The sequence below is a fragment of the Lactuca virosa genome, chromosome 5 (assembly GCF_052849685.1).
Source record: "Lactuca virosa cultivar CGN04683 chromosome 5, Lactuca_virosa_CGN04683_v6, whole genome shotgun sequence".
NCBI classification, from domain to species: Eukaryota; Viridiplantae; Streptophyta; class Magnoliopsida; order Asterales; family Asteraceae; genus Lactuca; species Lactuca virosa.
Window position 1 is genome coordinate 337,222,746 of NC_136430.1, and position 15,305 is coordinate 337,238,050.

Here is a 15,305-nt window from a genome sequence, read left to right on the forward strand (position 1 = left end):
CGCTCAATCAAATAAAGTGTTCCATCGGAACCACTACTACTCGGAACCACATGTTGGTGGTACCATCGGTATCCAAACTTCAAAATCTTATGACTCCTTCCTCCCTACGGGGATAAAATAATTGTTGGTTATGCACAAAGTAGCCGTTGGTAAGGTGGGGATTACATATTTGTAAGGGAATAAATTGATAACTTGAACTAGAAATGAGTTGGATTGATTTGAGTTCAACCCGTTTATTAAACATATTTACGATATCAACCTAACTCAATATGTTTAAGTAAAGGGAAATTAAGTAATTTAACCGTTATAAACGAGGTTTTTAAAGAAGATAACCACATTTTCAGTTTTTGAAAAATAACTGCTTTCCCCACAATGCCTAATTCCGGAGTATTGTTTATATTTTGAAGTTTTTTTTCATTATTATTTTTTTTATTTTCAAAAAAATATTTTTATCGTTTTTTGGGATTCCGAATACTACATTTCAAAATGTTTGATATCATCGTTTTTTAATAAATGTCTAATTTTATATATTAATATCGTATATAATTCACATTACCACGTTTGTTTAACTTTTTGTTAATTTTAAGTAAAAAAAGCAATTTTTTTTTCTCGAAATTTTAGAATTGTTCTTCGGATTTTGGACTTGATCTTGAAATTTCAGAGTTTTTTTTTGTTTTTTTTTTCCCGGAATCGAAATCCAAAATTTTAGTCCGGAATGTTGGCCCGGAATCCGCAACACCGTTCCGAAATCAGTCAAAAAAAAGTATTTTTTCTTGGTTAGGAATAGGCATTCCGGATTAAGTGGTTATTTTTGCTAAAAAAAATTTGTTATTTTCTTCAAATACATGTTAAAAAATAATTAGATTACTTAATTTGCACCAAAGAGTTTCTAGCCCAGTAGTATCCGGTGTTGTCATCCCTCCTTGAGGTTGAGGGTTTAAGTCTCGTCGTGGACAATAGTGAATTTAAGGTGTAGTTTAGGAGTATGTTAGATTTGTCGTTTCAAAAAAAAAAAACTTAATTTCCCTTGTTAAACGGATTGATATTTTCCATCCAACTTAGCCTACTAAATAAATGGATTGACATCGAATTGAATTGTTTATTTTTTTTTTCAACTCAACCTATCAAAAACATTGGTTGAACATGTGTTGTGTTGACCCATTTAAAAATACGTTCACATGTTTAGATACATATTTTTTTAAATTATGAGAAAAAAAATACGTTCACATGTTTAGAAATTAGAATTAGAGTTGCCTTTGTTTACATATAACTCATTGAATAATAATAATAATGAACATTAAACTAAATATACAATAAAAATAAAAATAATATTTTATAGAGTCGACGGATTAAAAACGAATTGAGAATTTCAATCCATACATAACTTATTTAATTTATGTGAGTTGAAAATTTTAATCTAACCATTGGTTTTGAGTTGGATTTGAGTTGGATTTGTGAATTAGATCCATTTTATTGGTTATATCGATCATATATGTTTCTAAAAGTGAATGCAAACACCAAAAATATAGAAGGGGGAATTTAATAGCGTGACAAAGAAAGATAATCAAAGAGAGTTTGAGTGTGAGCTATGGTATTGTAGGCCAAATGGTTCACGATATGGAGTTTTTGACCGTAAAATGGTGATTGAAAAAATTATTTATCATTTTAGTGTATTTTTAAAAATATTTATCAAAATAGTATTTTTTTTTTCATTTTTCTTTACTTTGTTTCTTTAATGTTTTTTTATTAATTTTAAATATCCTATTTTTCTCACTTTCTCTTTTATTCCATATTTTCACTGTTTATTTATTTATTTTTTAAATAGCAACTTTTATTTCAGTTTTTTTTATACCTTTTTTACTATTTTTTTAAATAATAGTTTTCTTTTTTTTACTTTAAATATCCATTTTTCTTTTTTCAAACATTTGACCATCAAATTTTAGTAATTATAATATATTTTAAGGTGCAAAAACTCTAACATCAAACATACAATGTTTTTAAAGTAAAAAAACTTAACGTTGTTTGTTACAAAAAAAAACTCCAACATAGTTTGTTACAAAAAAAAAACATTACAATTAGCTTCAACTTGAACCGGTAACAAATCTTTACTCGTAAGAAAGAAAGAAAGAAAAAAAAAAAGAATAACTAAAACAATACCATAAAAATATTTTCTTTTTAATTACCTTGGCATAGACGGACATCGTTTTCGATTATGACCCGGTTGCCTACAAATTCCACAAAAATTGGCATTTCTTCATTCTTTATTATCCACACTATTTTTTAATCTTGTTAAACGATGACCGTCTTTTTTATTCCGTAATAGTTCTAAATTTGGAAGTAATTCATTAAAGACAAAATTGCAAAAATGGTCCCTGTGGTATTCATTTTTTTTTGGGTTTTAGTCCAAACTCCGATTTTTTTGGATTAGTGGTCCTTTTGAGCTAGTTTCGTTGCGGATTTGGTCCCTCGATAAACTGAAATGACTGTAATGTCCTTCTGATTCATTTTTTATGTTTTTTTCTATTTAATTTAAATGAAAAAGAAAATAATTAATTAATTCGGGCCCACATCTCTCTCTCTCTCTCTCTCTCTCTCTCTCTCTCTCTCTCTCTCTCTCTCTCTCTCTCTCTCTCTCCAGCTAAGAAAAACCCACGTATCTTCTTCTCCCCACCTCACCTATAACTCAAAGCCATTAAAAATGAGATTAGCAAAAGGGTTGATACGAAAGTAACGAAATTGGTGGTGTGTTGGGGTTTATCAAAAGGAAAGAGAAATGTTTTGGGACTCGATTCGGTTTTTTTATTGATAGAGCTAAAGGGGGAGATGGAGGATCTGTGTGATCTGCAGGTGACGAATGAAAGTACAGAGGGTTCTTGATGGGTGATTTCAGATGGAGGCGGTGAGAGGGGATGTAAGTCCAAGATGAAGAAAGGGATTACGACATCAGAGAGGGTCGTTGATTTGGACCTGGAAGACGAGACATATACGAGAGGAGTGGATAGAAGACAATAAAAAACATCACTCCTCCATTGCTAGCAGCTGCTTCATCTTCATTCGGTGGTAACCTCTCCGGTGAGATCTTAAAAGGTATTCTGGTGATCTGCTCAGATTGATTCAGGGGTAAAAGGATAAATCGAGATGCACCTGTTATGTGTTCAAGAACTGATCATACCCTAAATCAAAAATCAAAGTTGCAGGTGGTTGAGGAAGATGATGATGGACCACGAAAAGAACCAAACCCACCAGAGCGTTGTGAAACCGGAACCGGAGCCTTGTGAAGGGTTTCTGCAACAGGAGAATTTCTCAACAGAGATAATTGAGAGCATTTCGCCTGAGGATGTATAGCCGACTGTTAAGATCTGTGTTGATAGTCTGAGGTCGAGTTATGGAGGAATTAGAACAACGGGTTTCTTGGGAAGGAACAGGCATTGCTGTAATCGGATTGCTGGAAATACCATTTAGCTCATATTTAGTTTTTGTTTATGTGTTTATGATTGAGTTATGATCGATATTTATGTATAGATTCAGAAAAGTGGATCCGGATCGATGAGAGGAAGAACAAGTGAAGAGGAGTGTGTTTTTTATTATATATAGAGAGAGGTGGTCCCCTCTTTTTTTAATAATTAAAATAACTATTAAATTTAAAAAATTGAAAGAAAAATGAAAAATAAATACCCTAAGGGTATTATAGTCATTTCATTATTTCGAGGGACCAAAAACGCAACGAAACTAGCTCAAAAGAACCACCAATCCAAAAAAGTCGTGGTTTTGACTAAAACCCCAGAAAAATGCATACCACAGGGACCATTTTTGCAATTTTGTCTTCATTAAATGTCAAAAGATGCTTCCTCGTCATCTTCATCTCCAATTTCATCTTCCAATATTTCATTTAACTCAACTTCATTGTTTATATTCATCACATTAGTCACAACAGCAGCTTGAGAGATTATAGAAAAATCATCATTGTCAATCATGGCTATAATAAAATTTATCTACAAAACAAACAAAAACAAGCAAAAACTGATCAAAAAATGATCATACCAATCTGTTGTAACAAGAAAAAAGAAACATAATAACATGTTTGCAATCAATCCATCTACAAAAAGATTAAAAAAAAGTTGTGATAAAATTCATCTACAAAAAAATTAAACGAAAGCAAAAATTGATCAACAATTTGTCCTAACGAGAAGCAAAAATTAAACAGAAAACTGAAGAATCGGAATCGAGAAACAACAATTCATCCTAAACGAGGAGGAAGAATCAAAATCGATAAAAGTTTTGCATACCTTGAATGAAGCGATGGTGGAGGAGGTTGCAGGTTGCTGACGACGGGTGGAAGAGGCCGCATGTGGTCGATGATCGGTGGAGGAGCGACAATGAGTGGAGCCCTAGTTTGCGATTTCGTTTTTTTTTTCTTTTTTGTTCGACGTCTCGTTCCAGGATAATCAAAAGAAACGTATTTAAAAAAACAATAATATTAGTTTTCAAATTAAGGTAATACCATTTGATAAATATTTTTAAAAAAATACTAAAATGGTAAATATTTTTTCCATCGTTCTATTATGATAAAAAAACTCTAACAATACGTGGCTAATTCGAGGCATTAACAAAGTTTGAGATATTTTGTAGCAAATCAAGTATCTAGGTTAGTTTTTTCTATTCTCTTTTAATAAATAAAAAATAATAAATTAAATATCTTCTCATTTTTTTTACTATCTTCCTGTATATTTTAGATTTCCTATATATTTTAGATGGTAATATAAATTTGATTGAGATATTTAATTTCTCAATAAAAAACAAATACGACCAGTCAAATCGAATTTCGCTTATATAAGACCACGTGGAGCTAGCGGGTTAGAAATAGACTACAATCACCTTTAAAGAAACTTCGCCCCGCATCGTTTATTTACTCACTTCCATTTCCATTTCCATTTCCATTTCCGTTCCCACAAACACACAGTGATTAGTGAAGAACTGAATATCACCAAGAAGTCAAGAACCCACTAACTGAATATCGCCAAGAACCCAAGTAGCCAAAGATGGCGAAACAAGAAGTTATTCTCCTAGATTTCTGGGCAAGCATGTATGGGATGAGGGTCAGGATAGCACTTGCTGAAAAGGGCGTTTCATACGAATACAGAGAAGAAGATTTGAGAAACAAGAGTCAGCTTCTCTTGGAGATGAACCCGATTCACAAGAAAATTCCGGTCCTAATTCACAACGGCAAACCGATCTGCGAGTCAAACATCATCGTTGAGTATATTGATGAAGTATGGAAAGATAAAGCTCCATTGCTTCCTTCTGATACTTACGGCAGAGCTCGGGCGAGGTTTTTGGTCGACTTTATTGAGAAGGTAACTCTTTGACTTTTCCTTGACTTTGTTTTGATATACTATTGTCTATTACTATTACGTTTGGACTGTTCTTGATTCACCCTCGAAGATAATGGCAAATATTTCCATCTTGGTTGTCTCAAATCAGCTGAAAGTTTTTGACTAGTTTCAAGCCATATCTACCTATATACATCATCATAGATAGTATTGCGCGCATAGGATAGGAGTTTTAAGAAGCTGTAACATTGAAGGTAAAAAAATCACAAGACGTTCATTAACTAGTCATGAACTACGTTCTGGGTGTTTTCTTGTCTTGATTGTGTAAATTATCCAAAGAGGAGGAATACTTTGTAATCCCTCCATATACGATGGAAATGGTCTTAGATTATCGAATCGTTTGTCTAACTTAATTTGTGTATGGAAATTCAGGTATACCACAATGGGAGGATTTTGGTGTACAAAGCAAAAGGGGAAGAACATGAGACAGCTAGGAAAGAGTTCATAGATTCCCTTAAACTGATTGAAGGAGAGCTTGGAGACAAACCTTATTTTGGAGGTGACAGTTTCGGCTACGTTGATGTGTCTTTGATCCCATTTTATGCATGGTTTCAAGCCTATGAAACGTTTGGGGAATTGAACGTAGAACAAGACTGCCCAAAATTGATTGCTTGGGCTAAAAGGTGCTTTCAGAACAAGGAGAGCGTGTCTAATGTTCTTCCTGAGTCGGTAAAGATAGTTGCCTTCGTTCAACACGTAAGGAACATTTTTGGAGTCGGTGAGTAGAACTTTGAGGTATCAAAGCCGATTTGTTGTTTGTGTTATTGCTTATTTCGCTTTCTTAACAAAAAAATAAATAAACAAAAAAATAATTAGATGTGTTTGTCCTTTATTAATAAACTAGATTATGACCCGCGTTAAACGCAGGGAACATAAATTAAATATATATCACATTAATAAGTGGCATTGTCTTAGGTGAAATTTTAATAAAAAATGTTAGTTGGATTCAATTTTAGAGTTTTGAACCAAACTTGTTAAATAAAAATATTAAATATTTATATTAGAGCAATTTGGTTTTTTAATACAGTAATTTTTAACATAAATGATCCACATGATCTTTGTTTTATCACAATATGATGTGACTCCTTGATTAAAACATAGTGTAGTAGCTTTATGAATTGACTATGTTCGGTGTACCAACCCCCATGGAGGCTCGCATGGCTTTTTTCATATTGGCCCTGTAAAACCAAAAGCAACAATAAGTTGTTATATGTACCAACAGCCTTATATTCTACAAGGAAATTCGATAAACATTACAATTAAAGTGCATTGCCATAACCATAAACATCAAATTCAAACATGTAATTTGGTCAATTTCTAAAGTATTTTTTCCTTATAAGAATTAAAATATGATTTTTCAGGCTACGCCCAATCACATATACATATCTTTCGTTTAAAGAAATTATTACAAAAAAAACATGTTATGAACAAAAAATAATATTAGTTTCATAATTTGTTAAAGGTTAACACTAATAAATTATAATGAACTTTCACAAATCTTGCATTTTGGTCACTACATCCAACTAACAAATGAAATTCATTTTAATGGATTGATTCAAAAAGTGCATCAATAACTTCTTGTAGCTGAATTTGGGGAAATACGACGAACTACTGAGATATGAGGGAGCAGTCTATGAGACTATGGTTGGTTTCTGGAGGGCATTATAAATTCAAAATCGTTAGCACATATCTTTCATACATGCTTCAATTATCAAATTTAGATCAAACTTGTCAAAATCAAATTACAAAAAAAAAATAATAAATAAATAATAAATCTCAGATATGTAACCTACCAATCAAACAACATATTTTTCATAGAAATAAATATCACAAATCTACAATTTACACTTTATATAATATTCTTAAATTATAGCTTACATTTTCATCTTTAATGGTCACTAACACCTCTTTCTGCCCTATTGTTGTGACATGAAAGAACTATAGAGTACACACATGCTTAATCGTACCGACAACAATCAATATTTTTTTATGATAAATATTGATATAAGTTTAAATTATATAATAAAAAAGTAAAATGAAATATGAGGGTAAAAATAATCCAAAAACTATTTAACATAATGTATATTTCATAAATGGAAGTTAAGTATATAAACCTCATCTACTTGTTGGAGATCAGCAATAACATGAAAATCAAACTTATGAAGGAAATCGTCATTTGCAGAGTAGAGGATGGAGGACAAAGCATTGCTACAATTAGCATATGTGCTTTCTGGACTTACTTTGGCAAGAAATCTTAACAATAAAGAAGATGTTATTTTTGTTGCTTTAAAATAGGATCATTGATAAAGATCCTAGTCGTGGTGAAACAATTGTGACGGAGAACCGTTCTGAAACGATGCATAATGAAGTTAGTATAAATGTATATTTATTTATAGTAAAAGAAAGAATAATATTTTGAAATTTTTTTAAGGTGTAAGTTGTGAATCAGAGTAATGAACAAACCTCTATAACAAAATATTTTTTCCGTATTGAATAACAACTACCATAGGAGTTTGTTTGTTATTTTTCAAATAGTTAGCAAACTGTTGTGCATACTCATCCTAGAGTGTTACATTTATTTGTTTGCTTCTATAAAAACCAAAAAAATAAATTAATATACAATATAAAATGACATTATAAAGTAAAATTTGACACAAAATTTTGAAAAGTAAAAAAATATCATCTTCCGAAAAATTGGGATCCTAAGGTATTATATTGGAGATTTTCGGCTATTCATTTGGAAATAAAATTAAGATATCAGTTATATTGATTCAAAATTTCAAATTAATTGACTTGCTTATTTAATGAGTTTTAAAATTCAAACCAATATCTCAAACTGATTCATTTTTTATGTAGGATATACTGTGAGATAAATTATGAATAATATTGATTTAATTTTAACTCCCAAATAGTTTGCTGATTTAATGGGATTAGATTAGATTTTATATGTTAATAACCGAATTATTGATATGCTTATTTAATGAGATTTTTCAAAAAAAAAAAAAAAGCTAAACGGATTTGAATTTTGAAGCAAAAAGCTATAAATAAGGAAGTTAAATTAGGAACAATATTGATTAGAGAAACTGATATCTGGTATATAAATATAATGATATGCTTTAATTGATAACATAATTGCTGAATTTAAATATTCTATAATTATTAAAGATTTTATAATTAAATATAATTGTGTTTGAATTCTATTTGGAGAAGATGATGTCAGCAATTTGATCTAAGGGTGAAAAACAAAGCATTGAAATACAATCAAAGACCCTGATTGCTTCATTGATGAATTAAGGGTTCTCTTTTAATAATATTAAAGATGTATCATGTTCCCTAATAAATAAAGATCTTTTTGTCACATGTCACATTCTCATTTATTTTGTCACATGTAATTTTGTGGATTTTTTAAATTAAATTTTATTCCACATGTCATTTTATGGTTTTTTGATTTATTAAATTTCAGATAGTATTTAATTCAAATAATAAATGCATATCAATTTCATTAATGAACTTTCCTTCTTTTTTTAAAATTACTAAATTAAAGATTTATTAATTTTCTTTATTTATTTATCTAAATTATTTGTTTAAATTTAAATGAGAAAAAAAAACACTTTAATTTTTATAATTCAATATTTTCTCAATTTTCTTATTAATACAAACTTCTCAAATGTTTAGAATTTTGTATTTAGTTTTTCTTTTAATTAAACTCATGTTGTGGTTATTTTGAAAATTTTTTCACATGTCATTTTTTATGAGTTTTTCTATTTTATTAAATTTTACATAATATTTTAATGTAATAATTACAATAAATGTAATAATAAATTGATATAAATTTCATTAATGAACTTGTCTTTTAATTTCAAAATTCCCAAAATTAAAGCTCATTAGTTTTTTTATTTATTTAAATTATTTATTTAAATTTAAAAGATAAAAAACATTTTCATTATAATAATTCATTACTTTTCTTATTTTCTTATAAATTTAAAAAATTCCCAAAATTAAAGCTTATTAGTTTCTTTTCTTTATTTAGTCTTGAGAGTTTCAAATACATGAGGTTCAAGGAAAAATATTTGATTTATAAGATATATAGATTTGTTTAAATTTAAAAGATAAAAAACATTTACATTATAATAAATCATTATTTATCTTATTTTCTTATAAATTCAAAGTTCTCAAATATTTTGACATTTATATTTAATTTTTTTTAAAAAAATTAACCAATGTAATACATGACTCTCACAATTAGTTATTGAATATTGATTGTGAAATGGAAAGACTTATTGGTGTATCTACTATCTAGTACTCCGTAGTCAGAATTTGCCATGTTAATAGGCAAGTTTTTTTTTGGAAACCGTAAACGAATTAAGTGAAAGTCTACTCATAATATTTCAATTAAGTGGAAGTTTACTCGCAATATTTCAACGAGCACCTCGCGTTCGAGCTTCTTTACAAGGCAAACCCAGCCCCCATAGGGATTTCTAGGAAAAAATTATCACATGTTGCACTACAAGAGGTAGTTTAAGGGAATCAAACTCTCAACATCATGCCCCAAATAAATATAAAATCCGGTGCATCATTTAGCTAGGATGACATCACTTGCAATTGGCACATATTAATTAGCAATATCATAGTACTCCGTAGCAAGAATTGGCACACCTAAATATAATTATTGCTTTTACCGCAAATTGCATCCAAGTCGACAACTTTGACTAGAAAGAAAAAGTTTTAAATCAAATTTTCAGTTTTAATCATTTTTATTGTTAAATTATTATATTTTAGACAAAACTGTAAAAATGGTCCTTGTGGTATGTATTTTTTTTCGAGGTTTAGTTAAAACCTCGATTTTTTTTTGGCTTCGTGCTCCTTTTGGACTAGTTTCGTTGCAGATTTGGTCCCTTAGTAAACTGAAATGACTGTAATACCCTTGTGATATTTATTTTGTATTTTTCTTTCATTTTTTTAAATCTAAAAATTATTTTATTTATTTCAGTAATTAAAAAATAAAAAGGGCCTCTCTCTCTCTCTCATCAGTCATCCCGTGTTCACCTCCTCTAATCTATAACCAACATCACCTCCTCTAATCTATAACCAAAACCACCTCCGCTAATCTATAACAACCAAAGACCTCTACTCCGACAAATTTCCTTAGATGTGTACATGTTTAAATATAAAGAATGGTGTCAGGAAGTAGGAGGTGAAATAAACGACCCAACAAATTTTTGGGATCTGGTAATAGACGATCTACCTGTTGGTGCCCCAAATTCAGTATACGTTCTTCTCACAGCCATGTTTCGCCTCTCTTCCAGCTTTTGCCAAAAGTGTATAGGGTTTGATAAGAGTTCGATTCATTTCTTGGCTCAACATGATAGTAAAGATTTCACTGGTACAAGTAACCAGGTAAAGAGATGGTTTTTTGCACCATACAATTTTGGATTGGTTGCAACCATTTCCCCTTTTTGGTTGTTAAATACCAGGAGATATTGACTTCACCAAAACTATCGGGGAAGTTCTAGTAAACTGAGGTATTTTTCTTCTTTAATCTGATTTAGGTACTTTAAGAGCTAGTTGAATCTATGCTTCAAGCGAATTCAGTAATCAATTGTTGTTGTCGTTATGACCTAATTTGACTAAAAAATTGATTCTTGAGATCTTTTGGTTTCGAAAAGTACATTCATTCCTTCTTTGATTGATTTTTATATACTATACTAGAGTTGTGTTCTTATAGATTACAACTCATCTATTTGTAGCTTCGAGATCTGGTCTCATTTAACCGATCTGATATTGATTTTGAAGTGAAATCGGGTGATAGAATTGGGCAGATGATTATTTAGAAGATAATCACACCTGAAGTCGTTAAGATCGATGATATTGATTCAACTGTACGAGGTGCGGTTGGGGTTGGATCAACCGGCATTTGATTTCTTATTTTTGACATTAATCGGAGCCACCAGCACATTCTAGTTCTTCTTCCCTGAAGATCATACAATTTCCTTTTTGTTTTATCAGAAAGAACACTGCATGATTCTGAAACAAATTTAAAAGTTTCATCTGCTCCCATGGTTTTGTTCATATCGGGGTGAAGAAGAACAACCAGTTTCTTGTATTGTTTCTTGAGTGATAATTTGTATGTGTGTGTGTGGGGGAGAGAGAGAGAGAGAGAGAGAGAGAGAGAGAGAGAGAGAGAGAATGTGGGTCCCTTTTATTTTTTTAATTATTAAAATAAATAAAATAAGTATTAGATTTAAAAAAATGAAAGAAAAAATAGAAAATAAATACCCCAAGGGTATTACAGTCATTTCAGTTTACTTTACTGATGGACCAATCCGCAACGAGATTAACCCAAAAGGACCACCACGCCAAAAAAGTCGAGGTTTGGACTAAACCTCAGAAAAAATACATACCACAGAGACCATTTTTGCAATTTTGTTTATATTATATCCTTTAAAACACTGATGTTATATATATGGTCTTTTTTTAAACGTTGATTAAAAAAACTATCAAATATCATATAACTTCAAACCCGAGCGCACAAGAATCTAGTTTAGTCCAAAATGGGATTATAAACTATATATAAATAATGTTTTAAAAATAAAAATGGTGAAAATAAAAAATAAGTTGTAAATAAAAGGACTATACCAATACACACATAATTCAACCAAATATAACCGTTTCTTATCTGAAACACAATTCAATGACATATAAATATATAATTCAATTTGCTTGACATGAATCATACTATACATAATGTTTTTCTTATAAATAGACTCTTTCATTTTCATTTTCACCGTATCTAATTTTAAAAAACTATATGCTTTAAGTAGAAACATGAGTTAATTTGAGTATTTGTCATCGTTTAATGAATTAAATTAGAGATGTGCTCATTTATCACTATTAAGATATTTATCTTGTAAAATTTATAATTTGGTCCAGAGTATAGTGTATCATTATTGAAGTCCATGTTGATTTGATTTGAGGAAAAACTTTACGCGCCTCTTCTTTATTAAAGCTTTACACTTGTAATTTAAATGTTTTGTAACGCTTCGTTCCTGGTACACATTTAATCTATTAAAGTATTCATTTTGTAAGAGCTACTCGACGAGTTGGTAGCCCTAACTCGTCATTTAGATGCCAGCTTGGCCGCGGGGTTTAAGTGGTCTACTCGACGAGTCGAAGCCTTAACTCGACGAGTAGGTTCATCAGAAGGAAACCCTAATATTTAGGGTTCTCACCCTATTTAAACATCATATCTGGCCTCCACCCCAGCCTCTATCACCTCCAAACCCTAATCTCGAAACCCTAATCCACCTTGAGTGATTTTGAGTTATTCCTTGCCATTTTGAGTGTTATTTGTGCCTTTTGAAGCTTGTGGAAGAAGAAGAAGATAGAAGGCTCAAAAGGGAAGAAGTAGATCCAGGAACTACACTCCATTTACTACAATTTCTGGTAATCAAGTCCCTAACTTGATCTTTATTCTCTTAGATCTATTTGTTTTTATTTTATGAAGGATTTGGTTCAAGAACCTTAGTCCTTGGGATTGGGACGTCCCAAGTGATTTACATCTCAGATCTGGGGTCTAGGAAGGGTTCCATGGCATAAAGGTGCAAACTTTATGACCATGGAGACCCCATGCAAGCTTATATGCAAGAACATGGCCTTTTTAGCCCTAAAAGACCATGCATGGGAGGAAAGCTTAGGACTTTACGTGTCCCGCAGATGATAAGAACCTAGATCTAGTATATTGTGCCTTGGTTTAGGGTATTATGGCTTATGGACCAAGATTTATGTCTTAAAGAAGTTAGGGTTTGGGTTAAACCCATTAGGAAGGAATAAGGATGGGTAAAGTTGGAAACTTTACCCTTAAGAGTGTATTCCCAGTATGTACATGAAGTTTGGAACATAGATCTGAATGGTAGGAGCTTAATCCATTGAGATGGCTCAATCAGACAGGGGAACTCGGCGAGTCCAGGGAAGGACTCGACGAGTTGAAGCGGGTTGTCCCGATTATTATGACAGAAAGAACTCGACGAGTCTGTTAAGGGACTCCACGAGTTGACTCAGTTGACCACGAGTTTAAGTATTTCATGGACTCTCCGAGTTGGGAGATAACTCGACGAGTTGGGTTGACTGGGAGTTGACTTTGACTTTGACCAGGGGTAAAATGATCATTTTACCCTAAGGGGGATTAGCAGATTATGATTAAGTGTTATTATGGAATTGATAGCCGAAGAGTCGCCGGAGCAGCAGACGGGGATTTCTCACTCGAGTTTTCAGCAGTCAGTCTTGCGAGGTGAGTTTCCTTCGGTAGGAACGCGTATACGGCACCAAGGTCGGCCCGTATATGTGATATGTTACTAGCTGAGTGTAGGCGGGGCCCGAATCTCGTAGCAGCCTAGAGTGGGCGGGGCCTGATTCTCATAGTATTACTTGAGTATAGATATGTGATTGTTTGGTAGACATACTTGTTGTCTGTGTGATACTTGTATGCATGTTAGTAGCGGAGTGTGGGTGGAGCCCGAATCTCCTAGACAGCGGAGTGTGGGCGGGGCCCGAATCTCCTAGACAACGGAGTGAGGGCGGAGCCCGTATCTCCTAGTTGTATGATATTTGTATGGTATGTGGTAGTTTGGGGAACTCACTAAGCTTCGTGCTTATAGTTTTCAGTTTTGGTTTCAGGTATTTCCACTAGCAAGGGGAAGGGCTCGGGATGATCGCATGGCACAGACCATAGTTTCAGCCTGGGATGTTTAGACTCTGATATTTTCTCATATGATTTTGATACAATATTGTGACACGATGTTTTGAGATACACGATTTATGGTTTTCTTTATGATGATGGATGACTTATGGTTTTATTATAAATGATTTTAAAAAGAAATTTTTGGTCTGTATTTTTGGGATGTTTCATGTTTGAACTTAATTTATTTTCGAGTAAGTTATCGAAATTGTCCATATCGTTTTCAAAAAGCACCGGTTTCAAATCCAAAAAGAAAAAAAATTATTCATTACGATTATGTACTTAAGTTTGAGCTTGTTGTGGTTTTGGCCATGACCAATGTGAAATAACTAAACTACCATTTGTTTAATTTTTTTTTATCATTAGTTATAGGAATTAGTTCAAAAATAAAAGTAAATAAAGGGCCCCATCGAAACCAACCTATCCTCTCCAACCCACCCCACCCAAACCCTTTTCATCTTCTTCCCGTGCAAACCCAAATCCATTTCCACTCTCCATTCATACGCCAACAAAGACTTTAATCTTCCATTTGAATAATAAATAAACACATAAAACATAATCCACACGGTTATCCATCGACACATGCATATATTAACTATAGAAGTGACATGTAATATATAAAATTCCCTTTTGAAAAATTAGAAACAAAATGGAAACCAACAAATAGATAGCTATGATGGAAAACATGGGGATCCAATGCAGAAACAGTGCCTCCCATGTTGTCGGAGATCACACCATCGCGCTCGAATCCAACCAAGGTTACAATCAATCGACTCTCAACAAGATCATCGTATTTAAGGACATCAACACTAATATTGGAGTTTTATATGGTCTCCTTTACTATGTCGAAACCAATAACTATGGCGGCTCAACATCATCATGTCCTTGTTTCGAATCCAAATTATGTTAGGGATTCTAAGCATCAAATAAACTTTAAATTAGCTAGCGGAAAATCAAACTATGATATACCTAAGTGTACATGCAACCTATGGATCTATGACTTCATACTAATTACACCTACCCTAGAAAACATAAATACAAAGGAAGAATCACATACCTTTTTTTGCAGCCAAAGACCTTCGCACTTGAGTTCTCGTACGTGCCACATTGTTTGGATGTAAATGACCCAAACCAGAATCCCTCTCTTGGTCCACACCCAATGAACTGATCAAAAGAATAGA

General features: G+C 32.0%; 1 protein-coding gene across 2 annotated transcripts; it reads left to right on the top strand.

The window, feature by feature from the left end:
• Nucleotides 1-4,878: 4,878 nt before the first annotated feature.
• On the top strand, nucleotides 4,879-14,278 carry LOC145115739 (putative glutathione S-transferase). Of its 2 annotated transcripts, none has more exons than XM_079052094.1 (3): nucleotides 4,879-5,354; nucleotides 5,763-6,108; nucleotides 14,064-14,278. In XM_079052094.1, the coding sequence occupies exons 1-3, from the start codon at nucleotides 5,040-5,042 to the stop codon at nucleotides 14,096-14,098; spliced, it is 696 nt and encodes a 231-aa protein (XP_078908220.1). In that variant the 5' UTR covers nucleotides 4,879-5,039; the 3' UTR covers nucleotides 14,099-14,278. The 2 variants fall into 2 exon arrangements, with proteins under 2 accessions (XP_078908220.1, XP_078908221.1); XM_079052095.1 differs by lacking the exon at nucleotides 14,064-14,278 and adding an exon at nucleotides 7,573-7,868.
• The last annotated feature ends 1,027 nt before the right edge of the window (nucleotides 14,279-15,305 follow it).

Bases quoted from the DNA above. Each gene is read 5' to 3' on its own strand.
- LOC145115739 (XM_079052094.1), top strand. From the start codon at position 5,040: ATGGCGAAACAAGAAGTTATTCTCCTAGATTTCTGGGCAAGCATGTAT. The intron at 5,355-5,762 runs GTAACTCTTTGA...ATGGAAATTCAG, and splicing joins TGGTCGACTTTATTGAGAAG to GTATACCACAATGGGAGGAT. The intron at 6,109-14,063 runs GTGAGTAGAACT...TTTTGGTTTCAG, and splicing joins AAGGAACATTTTTGGAGTCG to GTATTTCCACTAGCAAGGGG.